General features: G+C 35.4%; 1 protein-coding gene across 1 annotated transcript; it reads left to right on the top strand.

The window, feature by feature from the left end:
• The first annotated feature begins 8,007 nt into the window (after nucleotides 1–8,007).
• On the top strand, nucleotides 8,008–8,922 carry LOC129310774 (uncharacterized). The gene is made up of 2 exons (XM_054952690.1): nucleotides 8,008–8,564; nucleotides 8,616–8,922. Exons 1-2 carry the CDS (start codon nucleotides 8,008–8,010, stop codon nucleotides 8,920–8,922), a joined length of 864 nt encoding a protein of 287 aa, XP_054808665.1.
• The last annotated feature ends 7,259 nt before the right edge of the window (nucleotides 8,923–16,181 follow it).

The following is a 16,181-nucleotide window of genomic DNA, read 5'->3' as shown; positions in this document are numbered from 1 at the left end:
ACATACTCCGAAATTTGGTCCGGAGGAGCTGTCATGACAGCAAAAGTGCTATCATGATAGCAACAGTGATGATGTTGCAACATACACGAAATTCAATTCATCAATTAGATATTTTCAAAATTTGGTATGCTAATAGTAATCTTTAAAAGTGATATGTGGGCTTTGGAATTTCTCTAATCGGAGGTTAGATGATGAAATGGTGCACTCCGAAAGTTAGTCTAGAGGTGCAGTCATGACAGCTTTTAGCTGTCATCATAGCAAAAATGACTAAACTCTTAACATGTCTACTTTTAAATCCGACCATTAGATCTTTTTAAAATTTGGTACATTTATAGTACCCTTTGAATGTGATGTGTGAGCTTTAAAATTACTTCGATCGGAGATCGGATGACAGAATGGTGCCTCCCGAAAGTTGGCCCGAGAGGGTTGTCATGACAGTAATTTAATGTTGTCATGACAGTATCTTTTCCCCCACTTTCGCCTAGCTTGCTTCCGTTTGCTCTAGGTAAAACCTATAAATTATTTATTTAAAAAGGATTTTAAATGTTTATTTTGCAATCGTGTATCTGCTTAGTGATCTAAATGGTTTGTTTCCTAAGTTGGTTTTAGGATTAACTCCTTAACCACACTTAGCTTATTTGAATTGTGTGATTTTTGGATAACACTCAAGGCAAGTGTTACATTTTGCCTCTTGACTCATCTATTATTTCAATCCAATAGTCCTCATATGCCAAATCCAAGGTGTGTAACCCTACATAAATAAATGTGACATACAAGGTTAAAGTTCAAAGCATATGAATAATAATTGCATTTCCAATTAAAATTAATTTCCAAATATGTGGCATAATACAAATTAAATAATAAAAACTAATTATGATATCATAAAAGAGCCTTTTGGGCATGTTATATAGCCTAAAAATTATAAGCCAACACATGAACAAAATGACCTAGCCCAAGTGCAAGAAAACAAGTCAACCTGAAACTTTAACTTTCAAAAACAGTCAACTTGTAAAATTAATTACTCTCAATATAAAATAATTTTTAGAAATCTAATTAGATCATTGTTCTTTTGGACTAAAACTATATCTGGACAAATTTTCTCAAACATTTTCTCAAAAGTCTAATTTTATAAACAAAATGCCCCTAATGCACAGAATCCTACACTTAGGCAATTTCTCACAATTAATGGAATAAATGTGCAATTTGGGTAAATATAATATGATTTTTAATCAATAATAATATGGAAAATTTTGTAATAAATGTGAGTTATCACATAGTCAACTCACACACAGTTATAATAAATAGTCAAACAAAAGAAGTTATTCAGTTACTTCAACCCTTTTGTCACTAGAAAGGTTACTCATGGATTTCAACTGCTACTATAACTTGTCACAAGCTTCCTTTCTCAATTGAAACACCGTAATTTTGCAATCTAAACACAATTTAGTCATTTGGTCCAATTTGACCAAAAGTATATAATTACTACTTATGGCTATATCTAGCCTTCTATTCTTTTCCATTTATCTGTTTTAGATCCATTACTACTCAATTTCCTCTTTACATCACCTTAATAGGTCTCAATTCAGTTAAACAAGATTTTCACCCTAAAATCTCATTGAATTAGGACCAAATTGAGCCTACAAGTTTAAAGCTCTATCTTTCAGGTCTAAATTAGTCACAAAGCACTGATTTAATTCCCAAGAACCTTTTTATTACTATTAAGTAAGAATTAAACCCTTAAAATTTCACCGATTCAATTTTTCTATAACTCATATTAAGAGAAATTTGGGTAGAATGGAAGGTAAGGGTTATTTGTATCTTACCCGCTAAATTACTGATCAGAAGCACCTTTCATAGTTCTAAAATCTCTTGTCCCATCAACCAGCCCTTCTCCTCTTCTGTTTTCATGTGTTTTTTAATTTCTCTCTCTTAAATTTATGAAATTTCATGACTTAAGAAGTCATTTTCTTGTCCATGTGCCGCAGCGCATGCAAAACAAGCTACGATGCATGGGACAGTGAGAAGAATTCTCATTACGTGCATACACTTCAACCCGAAATGCAATCCTTCCACTTGTACCTGTTCATACAACATCCCAACAAGTTAAACTATTAAGTAATCATCTAAATCTCTAATCCCACACTAATTATCACTTTACTCCTAATTAATAGCTAATGACAAGATTAAGAAATTCAGGATGTTACAAACATATTTTGGAAAGAGTTGTGAATTGCTCAATTTAAGGATGAATACTTGTTGGGAATTCATGAGGATATTAAAGAGAGGAGACCCATAGAGTTTGGATTCAATGATGGTGGGTATGTGACTTACCAGATCAGATTTGTGTACAAGTGATGAGGAGATAAGAAAGACAACCCTGGATGAAGCATATCATAATGGGTACTCTATTCACCCTGGTGTTACCAAGATGTATCAAGATATGAAGCAAATATGGTAGTAATTAGGAATAAAGAAAGATGCGACATAATTTATGACCTAATTAGTTCAAGATTGAACACTAGAGGCCTCGTGGTGTGTTACAACCACTAGAAATTTTAGAATGGAAATGGGACAACATATCAATGGATTTTGTCACTGGATTGCCTAGAACACAAGCAGGCTATGATGCTATATGGGTGATTGTGGATTGATTGATGAAGTCAGCGCACTTCTTAGAAGCAAAGATGACTTACTTGAAAAATATGCCAAGGTTTATGTATTCGAGATAGTTAGACTTTATGAGGTGCTGAAGGATATTATCTCTGACTGTGATTTAACATTCACCTGAAATTTTTAAAGAACACTACAGAGAGCAATGGGCACTAGATTGAGATTTAGCACGACCTATTATCTATAGACAAATGGCTAAATTGAGAGGACTATGCAAACGTTAGAGGATATGTTGCAAGCTTGTATACTAGAGTTGAGAAGTAGTTGGGATACCTATTTACCACTGGCGGAGTTCACCTACAACAACAATTTTCATTCTAGCATTAGAATAGCTCTATATGAGGCATTATATGGAAGAAAATGTTGATAGCCCTTGTGTTAGACTGATTCAGCTAGAGAAGTTTATTGGGTCTAAATTTGGTAGACTAAACTACTCAGAAAATTCAATTAATTAAGCAAAAATTGTTGACAGCCCAGATTAGCAAAAAAGCCCTCAAACTGGCGTAGAAGATCGTTGGAATTTCTAGTTAGTGATCATGTGTTTTAAGGGTCACGCCGATGACTGGCATTGAGAGATCAATAAAGGCTAAGAAATTGACTTCTAGATTTATTAGTCCCTTTAAGATTTTAGAGAAGTTGGGACCTACAGCCTATCAGATTACTTTACCATTAAGTTTATTAAGTGTTCACAATGTTTTCTATGTAATTCAATCGAAGAAATATCACTTGAATCCTTCTCATATTATTAAGTCAAAAGAGGTAGAACTATAAGAAAATCTAACTTATTGAGCTGAACTAGAGTAGATTGTGTAACATCCTCAATTTTAAACCCAGATTAACTAAACTTAAAAAGGTTAGTAAAGTAGATCTTTGAGGTGTGTGGCTAGAGAGGCCTAACGGGTGTGTTTGATCTCCATTTTAGTATCAAACATGGGTTTAAAGGAGAATCAGGTCACCCGGGGATAGAAAAGGAAGAATTTCTAAAGGGAGTAGTTCTATACCATATGCCACAGCGTGGGGTTGGTCCGCCATAGCGCATGCATGCTAACACACTTAGGAGAAGCTCTCTGTTCCATGCACCGTGGTGCATTGTGCGTCCACCATAGCATGGCTAGAATTTTGTAGTATTAAGTCACGAACCTGATGTGAAGAAGAAGAGAAAATAAAAGAGAACGAAGGAGTGGTGAAAAAAGCTAAGCTAGGGTTTAAAGAAGCTGATTGTTTGAAGTAATTTGGAGCTCGTAAACACCTAAGGTAAGCCTCCTAGCTTAAATCTTCCTCTCTTCTTCCATTTTCTTGATGGTAGAAGTTAGGGTTTGATTTTTAATGGTGATTTTTGGTCCATAGAGGTTATGGGTCCGAACCCATTGACTTAAATAGAGTTAATAGGGGTAGATTAAGCTAAGTAAACTTGATAATTATAATTTTATGATGATTGGTGGTTGGAGGACATTAAATGTCCGAAATTCCTATAAATTTGGTAGTTAGGAATAATGTGGCTTCACTAATGCCCATTTAAGAGCTTAATGTTATGAATGAGAGTTAAAAAAAGCTAAGAAACCTTATAGGTACTTCTACATGAGTTTAGAATAAAGCTTGAGTATTAAGAAATTATGAGAATGCTAGAAAAAAATAGCTTAAAATAGATATTGATATTTTGCATGGTAAATGCTTGTAATGTAATTACCATTGGCACCATTCAAGCTTCTTGGAAGCTTCAGGAGCGAATAGTTGAGGGGTGAAACCTTTGACCTCTCAAAGGTTTGAGGTAACCAGGGGAATTTTATCTTATACTTATTTGTCTATTAGTTTATTGATTTATGAAATAAAATTGAAATGTACAAACTAGAGAAAATGCAAGTGTGGCTTAATTTGTGAAGAAATCCACTAGATTAAATTTAGGAGCTTTATGCCTTATGATGTAAATTTTTCCTTGAAAACAAGAGTGGTGGATTTTTGTATTAATGTTTATTGAGAAGTTTAATGATTGTGTAATGATGAAGTTCAATGATTTTAAATGTGAGGTATAATAATTGTGATTTGGGAGTTCAATGACTTGTTGGGTTTAAAAGTTCCATGAAACATGTGTGAAAAGTCTAATGATTGTGTAATGTGATGTTCTATGAACTGTATATGTGTGAGTTATGGCATGAATGTCCATTGCATGATCTTGAGAGGCGGGAGTTCGCCTAGGAAGTGGAGTGGATGAGAAATCCATATGGTAAGGCCCCATCCATGTGGTGGATTGCCTAGTTTAATTTTATCCTTACTGTCCCACTGGTTCAATGAGGGACTGTCCTACTGGTTCAATAAGGGACTCGAACTAGCTAGCTATCTACTGGTTCAATGAGGAAGCTAGTCTAAGGTATATGAAACCCCATAGTGTGAGAAATGGAGGAAACCGTGATCCATAAGTGAGTTGGGTATGCCTTGGTTGAGTAATCCCCTCACAAGTGTTTAGGCTAGGGAAGTCAAATAATATAGACTATCCTATTGAGTTATAACCCACGGTTTCGTGTCAAAGAAATAAGGAGGTGATAAGGGAGGTGTGATCATGCATATAGTGAGTAAAGACACTTATTGTCTATATAGAGTCCATAATGATGGCATTTAGAGTTGAGCATTATTTTTACTTTTTTTTTGCTTGCCAATAAATTGCTTGATCAACTCTATCTCTATAAAAAGTGCTAAAAGTGATATTTCCCTAGTAGTTGCTATTATGTGAGCTAAAATGTGGCTATCAAGTTTTTTAAATATCTCTCATGGTCTAGAGTATTAATATTAATTGCCACTTGCATTTAAACTAGTCGTTATGCATTAGTATGAGTTAGTCAGATCTTGGTTGCTGAGTAGTTGTACTCACCCCTTTATCTTTAATATTTCATGAAATAGCTCAAGAAGTATGGATAGAGAAAAACAACTCGAGACTTAGGATTGCAATCCATTTGTAGTAGGCCTCTTAAATTTGAGTAATCTGTGTGTATGGTAATTTCAATTGCCAACTAGGATTTTTCTTTTTGTTACTTACTTGCATTAAGAGAAAAGTAAATTGTGATTGGTATTTTGGGCCCTAGTGAGAAAGTTGATTATTATGTGTTATGTTAATAAGGCCAAAATACTAATGCAAGTGAGGGTAGCGTATATATTGTGATGATTTGGAAAACCTTAATGAAAATTGTGGTAAACTCCCTTTCCTATGATTTTGAGTTAAGGGGTCGAGTAGTGAAAATTTGATCTAAACATATTTCTTTTGTTTTGGTGCTTTCCGTGAATTAACTTTGTTGTGTTGAATGTAGTCATTTAGCGTCGATGGCCATTGGTCCTTAATTTTGGGATAGGACACTTGAATTTTATGAAAGTTAAGGTAAAGGAGTAAGTTTTAAAAAGGGTGTTCAATTCTTGTTTTAAAAATAATTTGAGCCTGTACTATTGGTTAGAGCCTGGAAAGAGCTATCCGTAGACTCCTAGTTTGCATCATCCGAATGTCGGACGAAGAATTGGGGTACGTCAAAAGTTAACCTTAAAGCTGTCAAATTGACAGCAGAATGCACTATCAAAGTTCATGCATTTGCACCACGATGCATGGCATCACATGCCATGGCACGTGTAACAAAGGCAAACACACCACGAAGCATGTTCAATAAGTCACAGCACACGCCTTTTAAATTTTCAAAATTTTCTTCTTCAAGATTCTTCACCTTTGTAACTAGTAATGTGATAATCCCTTGCTTCCACATATTTTCAAACTCTATTTTGTCTTTTTACAAGACTTGATTTGACTTAGATTTATAATCCTGGGGTCCCCATTTTGTTAACCAATAAGGATTTTTTATTTAATGATTATTATCATCCCATTTTTCCTGATTTCTTGAGATTTCGATTTAATAATGAGATAAAAGGAGGCGGATATTACAACTTGGTATTAGTTTCTCTAGTTATGAGTACTGGTTTGTGGATTATGTTGCGTAATTATGCTTAATTGTGCATTTGCATTTAGAGTTGGCAATTGTCATTATACACATATTGTTTTTCCTCTCTTAAGCTAGTACTGATCCTTTTCTTTTGTAGGATAACTTTCATCCTTAGGAGGGGAGAATGGTACAAACAAGACACACAGCCAAAAATGTTTCGATAAATCTATTGAGATAAGAGCAAGAAGTCTCGGTAGAAGTAGAGAATGAAGTAGTCCCAATTGAAGAAGAAAAAGTCAAAATGGGATGAAACCAAGAACATACACTCCACGAGTGGGGATAATGTGTTGGTCGAGTTAAGAACAATGATGGAGAGAATTAATAAGAGATTGGATGATCATGATAAGATTCTTGAGAAGAAGCTTGAAGAAGGGTGTAGTGGCACGGTTGATAAAACAAGGGGTAACCCTAGAAAGAAGAAAAGAGTTGAGATGGTAGAAGAGGTACAAGGGCATGAAGATGAAGAGTACTATGAGGAGAGTGCACCAAAGAGGGCAATGTGTTCTATAAGGCTGATTGAGAAGGAACATGAGGGTTTTATTGACTACATACTCAAGAGATTCACGAGGTTAAATCCTCTTCACTTTAACGATTCTATGGAGGATAGAGCCGGTGAGAAGTAGATAGACCGGTTGGAGACCATATTCTCGGTGATGACCTGTACCACAGAGTAGTGGGTACTCTTAGCTATTTTCATGCTAGAGGATGCCGCCAAATAATGATAGGAGAGTGCAAGGCCAACTAATGGCTCCTTACTTATATGGAAGGAATTCAAGAGGAGATTTTTCACTCATTATTTCCCATCTACCTTCCGAGCAGAGAAGGAATCTGAGTTTCATCGCCTATAACAAGGTAACATGAACAAGGAGGAGTTTATTGCTAAGTTTAATGAATTGTCAAAGTATTCAACCTATTTGAGATACCATGATGATAAGGAGTGGAAGGCCGAGCAATTCTTAGACAAGATGCAGCCTGAGTATAGTAGGCAACTGGCAGCCTTTGAGATCACTTCATTTAAAGTGATATGCAATAAGTTTCGGGCCATTACTAGAAGAAGCAAATCAGTAGATGATAAGAAGAGAGCTGGTCAGGGTTGTTTTTCTTCTTTTATAGGTCCTACTAGTAGTATGAGCAAGAAGACTAGTTTTGGTTTGGGATCGTTCCGAGGGCTTAGTGTCGGGGGCGCTAGGAATCGTTTTCAAAAGGGGTCTCAATCTAAGGGATCCCAGTCCAAGAACAACTCACCCAGAGGTATGGGAGGTTGGAACCAGACTTCAAGACAAGACTCTACCCCTACTATTACTGGACTTGTAAGAGCTCCACAATGCAACAAGTGTGGGAAGTATCACAAGGGGGAGTGCTAGACATGCTTCAAATTAATAAGGTAGGCCACATAACGCGTTACTGCACTGAGCATGCTAGTGCATATGACCAGAGGTCGACTATTCCTGGTCGAGTCCTTGCCTTGTCTAAAGAAGAAGCTGAAGCTTCTCCGAAGCTTATTAGAGGTACTATTTATCTCTGTGATATTGAGATTTTTGCTTTATTTGATTCGGTTGCTACTCACTCTTTTATTTCAAATGAGTGCGTAGAAAAGTTAAAGTTGCTTGTGATTGAATTGCCTGTGTTGATGAATGTTTCTATGCCGGTTGGAGCTTCTGTGAAAACCAACCATGCCTATTTAAAAGTTGAGATGAGATTTGGTAATAGAATTATACTAATTGATTTGGTTTGTTTGCCCATATTGAGGATTGATGTGATTGGTGGGATGGATTGGTTGTCGACTAACAGAGCGATACTAGACTGTGAAAAGAAGACAATTTCTCTACTAGTGTGTAATGCAACTCTTGCAGTCTTTGAGGATACTACCTTCATAGTGAATCCTGAGATACCCACATTTTTGTCTGCCACACAAATTAAGAGGTCGGACCATGAAGGGTGTTAGATGTTCTTAGTATTCTTTTCAACCTTTAGAGAGTATGATGGTACTTTTAATGAGATAGAAGTTGTTAGTGAATTTCTAGAAGTGTTTGCTAATGAGATGTCTGGCTTACCACCGGAAAGGGAGATCAAATTCTCGATTGACCTAGTACCAGGAATTGAACCCATCTCTAAGGCTCCATACCATATGGCTCCTTTAGAATTAGAAGAATTGAAGAAGAAATTGAAGGAATTGCTGGAGAAAGGATTCATTAGGATAAGTGTATCCCCCTGGGTTTCGCTTGTATTATTTGTGAAGAAAAAGGACAGAAACTTAAGGTTGTGTATTGACTACCGATAGTTGAATAAGGTAACAATCAAGAATAAATACCCACTACCTCAGATAGATGATTTGTTTGACCAGCTTGTCAGAGCAACTATGTTTTCCAAGATCGACTTGAGATTTGGTTACCATTAACTGAGGGTAAAGTCCAAGGACATAACTAAAAATGCTTTCAGGATGAGATACGGGCATTATGAATTCTTAGTGATTCCTTTGAATTGATGAATATGCCAGCAATCTTCATCGATTATATGAACAGGATTTTTAGAACTTACTTGGATAAATTCATAGTTGTGTTCATTGATGATATCCTGGTCTACTCCAAGGATGAAGAAGAACATGCTAAGCATTTGAGAATTGTGTTGCAAGTGTTGAAGGAACACAAATTATATGCGAAATTAAGCAAGTACAAATTCTAGCTTTGGGAAGTGAAATTTCTCGATCATGTGATATCCGCTGACGGTATATTTATAAATCCTCATAAGGTCGATACAGTGCTAAAATAGGAGAGACCTACCTCAGTAACAGAGATAAGAAGTTTCTTGGGGTTAGCCGATTACTATTAAAGGTTCATTCGGGGGTTTTTGCAAATAGCCTCTGTTTTGACCAAGTTGACTAAGAAAGATAAGTCGTTTGTATGGACATGCACTGCGGCGCACGCCTTTTAAATTTTCAAAATTTTCTTGGTCCAGATTCTTACACCTTTGTAACCAGTAATGTGATAATCCCTTGCTTCCGCATATCTTCAAACTCTATTTTGTCTTTTTACAAGACTTAATTTGACTTAAATTTATAATCATGGTGTCCCTATTTTGTTAACTAATGAGGATTTTGTATTTAATGATTATAATCATCTCATTTTTTCTAATTTCTTGAGATTTAGGTTTAATCATAAGATAAAAGGAGGAGGATATTACAGATTGTAGACATGAAAGACTAATAATTGAAAATAAGATTATTTATTTTGTTAAGGTCTTTTGGAAAGGTATGACTCCCGATGATGCAACTTGGGAGATTAAGAACAAAATGAGGCAATTATATCTGCATCTATTCTTATTAGTATGTAATTGTGTGAGATCTTGAATTTTGAGGATAAAATTTCTAAAAGGAGGGGAGAATTGTAATATTCTAAGTTTTCAACTAAGGAATTTTTAGTGTTTATAAGGATAAAATAGTAATTTCAAGTGAATTTTTGATTAAGGACATTTATAGGAGACTAATATTGTTTTTGAATCCTTAAACAGCCTTAGAAGAAGGTTAGGTTGAAGTTTGAACAGACCATAGCATGAAGGGAAGTTTAAATTGTGGTGGGGCTCTTTGTTCTATAGGCCACGATGGACGTGTCAATGCACCACAGTGCACATGCCGAATCAACACTTATCAGTTTGTAAAAACAGACCCAAAATCAGAAGTAAGATAAGAGAAATTAAAGGGAGCAATGGAGGAGGAGTTTATGGCTAATAGGGCTTGACATTGAAAGAGATTTAGAGACATTTAGAGCTTGAACCATCATTAGGTAAGTTTTATACTCCCTTCCCTTCCCTTTTGATACAAAATTTCTGACTTTTGGGGCATTTTAGGGCTTATTTTCAGTTATGGTTGGCTAATAGACAAACCCATTGCCTTAGATAAGATCTTGGGAAGTTAAATCCACCTCTAACCTTAAGTTTATGGGTTTTATAGTGATTTGGAATTTTATTGAGAGTTTAAATGAACCCTAGGTATAATTTGAGAGTTTTTAAATAATGTGGATAGTTGGATGATGATTTTAGTATGTTTGGATGTTAAATAGGATTGTTAGGGTGTTTTGGAAGGGCTAATGTTGTTTAATAAGGAATTTGAGAGTTGTGGGTACTTGGAACCTGGTGAATTCGAGGTTTTATCAAAGTATAATTGATAATTATCACTTAATTGTGTAGATTAAGGGTTCTTCGAGTGTTATTGTGCAAGTAAGAATATGTAGAGCTAACATTGAACCATAGTAACCTTTTTGTTACCAGGATTAAGGTAACAAAATAATTTATACTATTTAATTATATTGCTTAATTATTTATGAGTAGATATGTATGTATACTACTTGTGATTTGATAACATTGCACATTGCAAAATATAATTATTTTTTGTACATGTGAAATGATTTTGAAACGATAAAGTTTATGAAACTTTTATATGATTGTAGTGAGATTTAGATATGTATATGAATTATGTATGAGATATGTGCGAATGATCATGTTAGGGGGTGAGAGTTCACCTATAGGAAGTAGTAATGGAATTCCATATGGCATGTATCTTCTTAGTGACTAGTGAGGCATGGTGTTGGAGATTGTCTCCTTAGTATCCATATGGGATATTGCGTTGGAGAGTGACGCTTGTAATATCTTGAATTTCTTAATCATTTGATTCATTGCTAACTAAAGGTAAAGTAATAATTAGTGTAGGATTGGAGATTTAGATGATTACTTAGTGAATTGACTTGTTAGGTCTTGTATGAGCAGATACGAGTGAGAAGAGCACGTTTTAGGTCAAAACAAGTGCACGTGGTGAGAATAAATCTCATTGTGCCACGCGCCATGACTTGTGTCGCATGCGCCGGGGTGCATAGACCAGGAAATCACTTCTTAAGTCATGAAATCTAGTAATTTTCAAAAGTAAAAATTGAGAAACACATGAGAAAAGGAGAGATGAAGGGTTGAGAAGCTAGAGTAAGCTATTTTAAGCCATTAGAAGGTGCTTCTGATTGATAACTTATCAGGTAAGCTACGTATAACTCTTACCTTCCATTCTATAGAAATTTCTCTGAAAATGAGTTATAGGAAAATTGAATCGGTGGAATTTGAGAGGTTTGATTCTTACTCAATTGTAATAAAAAGGTTCTTGGAAGTTAAATTAGAGCTTTGCAACTAGTTTAAAATTAAACAATATAGCTTTGAACTATAGGTTCAATTTAGCCCTTAGAGAGAGAAGATTTAGGGCAAAAATTATGTTTGAGTGAAATAAGATCAATTGAGATGATGTAAACTAGTAATTGGGTAGTAATAGACCTAGAATGGATGAATAGAAAAGAGTTTATGGTTCAATATAACCCTAGGTAGTAAATATGAGGTTTTGGTCAAAATGGATAAAATGACTAAAATATGACAAATGTGTTCAAATTGGCATATTAGACATGTGAGTAGAGAAAGGAAGCTTCTGATAAGCTGTTATGGTAATTGAAATCCATGGGTAACCTTTCTGGTGACAGAAGGGTTAAGGTAACTGAATAACTTCTTTTATTTGACTGTTTATTGTAACTATATGTTAGTATGCTATGTAGTGCATGAACTTATTATGGATTAAGCGTGACTTATAGCATTGTGTGAATATTTCATGAAATAGCTTTAGATTGAATAAAAGCATGGAAATGGGTGTTTTCAAATGGCATGTAATATATATGCTATGTTTGAGAAAATGAATAAAATGGTAAATAGGAACCTTAAATGGTTTAGAAAGCATGATCATAGCAATAGAAGTTCACCTGAGTAGAGGAGATGATAAAGACCATATGGCTATGTTTGAGTAATGGATTTGTGAAATTGCAGCTCGATTGTGTATATTTGTGGTGTTTTGAATTTAGAGGCTATGATTTGGTCATGTTTGGGTGAAATTGTTGTGATTGATAGTGAGTCTTAAGCCCAAGTGAGATATTATGATAAAATGAGTAATTTACGACTAAGATTGGGTAAGATTGTATTGTGAACATGAATGTATATAAATATGATTAGAAATAGCCAAGTGGGCTAAGTTTTTCCAAGTGTTAGCAAGTTTGTGTAAAGTTAGAAAATGTGAAAATTGGTCGTAGCAAGGTCAAATTTCAATATATGTGTATGATTGATATATATTGTGGTAAATTAGGTGTGTTAGGTCCATTTGGACTTAATTCTAGGCCTTGTGTAGTCTAATGAGAGAAAGGGATCAATTTAAGCACTTAGGTGCACAAATTTTTCAAGAAAAGTGACCTTTTACACCCGGGTGTCTAAATTTTAATCAGACCGTTAGATCATGTCCAAACCTATCTCATTAGTTAGTTTATGAGATAAGCTACGTGCGAGCACTTGAATCACTTTGGTTGAACATCGTATGTGAAAATGGCGCACGTTAAAAGTTCATCTTTTTTGATGTCAAAATGATAGTAGAAGTTCGGACAGGCACACCGTAGAGCATGGTGACACATGCTATGGCGTATGACACAGAATAGGCTGAGCGTGTAGCTGTGCCACTTGTTGTGGTGCATGTACTGCATGCTATGACTAAATCCCAACTTTATTTTTTGACAAAAGCTCATGCAATTGAGACTAGAGTGCTCATGGGTTACTTCCTCCACACATTAGATAAATGTATAATTTTCTTTCACTGTGTTTTGCTGTAATTGTATTGTGAATTGAATGGTTTTGTAAAACAAGTCTTGGGCCTAAGCTTTTAAAATAAAACATTTGATTACTGATTGGTGTTTGTGATGTGGTAACATCATAATCTTCTCTTATATCTAGAGGATATAGAAGGAGGTTACAATGCTCCTTAACATCAGTAATATGGTGTTAGAGTAACAATACCCTGATTTGTGTGCAATAACAAGAGACCATAGTTCAAAAGTGGGATAGGATACCTTTGGCTGGTGATCTTACCACTGAAGGTGAGCTCAAACCAATATGATTGTACACTTAGTCCAAGAGCTTATGGTTTCAGTTGGGGTGATATGGAGACTCGAATGGTAGAATGATCATGATAGTGGTAAATGACTTATGTTCATATAAAGGATATGTTGTATATGATAAAAGTATTTTTGAAGTATAATAACTTTACTCTTTTTTGGTTGTGCTTGTTAATTAATAGTAGTTAATTAATTGATTACTGAGATGTTTATCTCACCCTATTGTTATATTTTACAGATAAAGGCTTCGGTAGGGGAAAGGGGAAGGAAGAAACAACTAAAGAGTAAAGAGCTTTATATGTATAGCTCTTCTCTTTCTTATTTTGGGTTTATAACGAATATGTCATCTTGTATGCCAACTTAGGAGCATTATATTGTTTTGTTATCACTTGTTTGAAGATTTATAAAATGTGTGTGCATCTCGGCCTAAGCTTGTAATGATTGTAATTAAATGAGTATGCTCAGCCAAGATACTAGTACAAATGATATAATTGTGAGGGTTTATATGTTGAATTGACCAAAACTATATTTTAGTTGAATTTGATATACCCTATTGCATGTTGAGAATTAGGGGTTTGGTGGTCAATTTGAGTATAGATGACTATCTATGTGATATGATTGGCTATGTGTATTTTGTGTGGTCCATTTGAGTTGGTCAAAGTGATTTCGGAGCTAATGGCACTGGGTGGTGTGAGTTGGAGATCTTTGAATGTGATTTGAAGTGAAAACGGATCATTTTGGGTTTAGGATTCCATCTTTTTAATGAATGATTATTTAGGTATGAGACTAATACCATTAGTTAGAGGGCTTAAAGAGCTTCGTGTAGACACTTAAACTACTTAAATTAGACGTCAGATGGCGAAACGGCGCCCTCTGAAAGTTCAAAGTACTGTCATGACAACAATTTACTATCATGACAGTGGGTGCATGCTGCGGCTTATGTTGTTGTGCCATGATGTAATGCATGTTGAGGGATTCGTCCCTCTATGCCATCCACCATAATGAGTGTGACCTATGCCATGACGAACGGGCCAATTTCTAAAGAAATTTTAGTTTTCTTCTACTCATTTTCATGTGTGGTTTGATTCCCATACTTCTATTATCCTATTCGATTTATCTTTAATCATACTTTGAGCTCAAACAACTTTTCAAAAAGGGTTTCTTAGCATCCCAATGTTTTAAATTAATTACTTTTAAACCCTTGGGTTGTGATAACTTTTATTTGGGATTTTAATTAATCTGAGTTATCACAACAGCGTGCTAGAGTGTTGTCGTGGTAATGTCAAGGCAGACATTACAAACTTCTTCATAAATGTCTCCTCATCCATGTCTCCCTATTAAAAAGCATAGAATTCTACTTCCTTCTCATTCCTAAATGCTATAGGGAAGTGATAGTTAAAGATTCTTTCTTTAAATTGCTCCTAGCTGAGCCGACTACTACCAGAAGGTCTAACAGAATGCCACTAATGTTTGGCATCTTCTAGCAGTTGCATTATGGCTAATACGACCTTCTGCTCAGAGGAACAAGGAGTAACTTCAAAGATAGTCTCCATCCTTACAACCCAGTTCTCTGCATCTCCCTCTCTTATACTACCATTAAAGGTCGATGAATTCAACCATGAGAAAGTTCTCCAAACTCAGTCTATGGAAATCTCCTGATCTTCCTCACCGGTCGCTAGCCTACTCCCTGAAGCATGGGAGGTCGCTGGCCTACTCAACTGCATCTCAGGATGTTGCTCAAGCTACATTCTCTCTTCAACCTCAAGCCTTACCTCTTGCTTTGGCCTTAGTTTCTTATGATCCCTATTATGGTTTAAGGCATCACGGCCAGCTAGGCTTCACTAAATATCTAGTATCACCTCCAACATACATGCCATTATAGGGTCATTACCCTAAGGTTGTTCTAATATCTTGCACATCTTGGGCATTTTGAGCTCGTGTGTGCCATGAATATCTACCACGTCTCCTCATAGCTAATGTAAAATAACTGTAGCTTCTTGTACCTTTCTCCCCTCCTAAGGAGTAAAGTCAGATAAAGTTAGTAAACAGGTGGTTAAAGGCCAGAAAGAGAGTAATGAATGTATAAAAGTTACCAACTAACATAATACAATCCACAAAGATGACCCAAAAAGCCAATTAACAACCCGAAAATATAATTAAATTAATTAATCATTTTTAACTAATTTATTCCTTAATTAATAATTTATACTAGATTTAAAAATCTTGGATGTTACATGTAACCCTCAAAAAAATGTGATCACCTACCAAAAATTCTAACGGCCTTCTACACCTATCTGCCTAACTCTTTTGTCTCTTTTGAGCCATTAATAATTTATGTCTTATCAATTTCAATCTTCTGAGTTGTCTAATCCCCAATATTTGGTCCCAACATACTCCTTTCGCTTAATTTGGTCTAGTATAGAGGCGATCAACACTTTCTTCCCATACAATACCTCATACGGTGCCATTTGGATACTAGAGTGATAACTGTTGTTGTAAGCAAATTCAGCTAAAGGAAGATGACTGTCCTAGCTACCTTTCAACTCTAATACACAAGCTCTCAACATATCTTCCAGTGTCTGTATAGTCC

The sequence above is a fragment of the Prosopis cineraria genome, unplaced genomic scaffold, assembly GCF_029017545.1.
Source record: "Prosopis cineraria cultivar Desert tree isolate PC_DT_omini unplaced genomic scaffold, ASM2901754v1 PC5, whole genome shotgun sequence".
Lineage (NCBI taxonomy): Eukaryota > Viridiplantae > Streptophyta > Magnoliopsida > Fabales > Fabaceae > Prosopis > Prosopis cineraria.
Note: the sequence above shows the minus strand (reverse complement) of the source record. Positions and strands in the feature narration are given on the sequence as shown.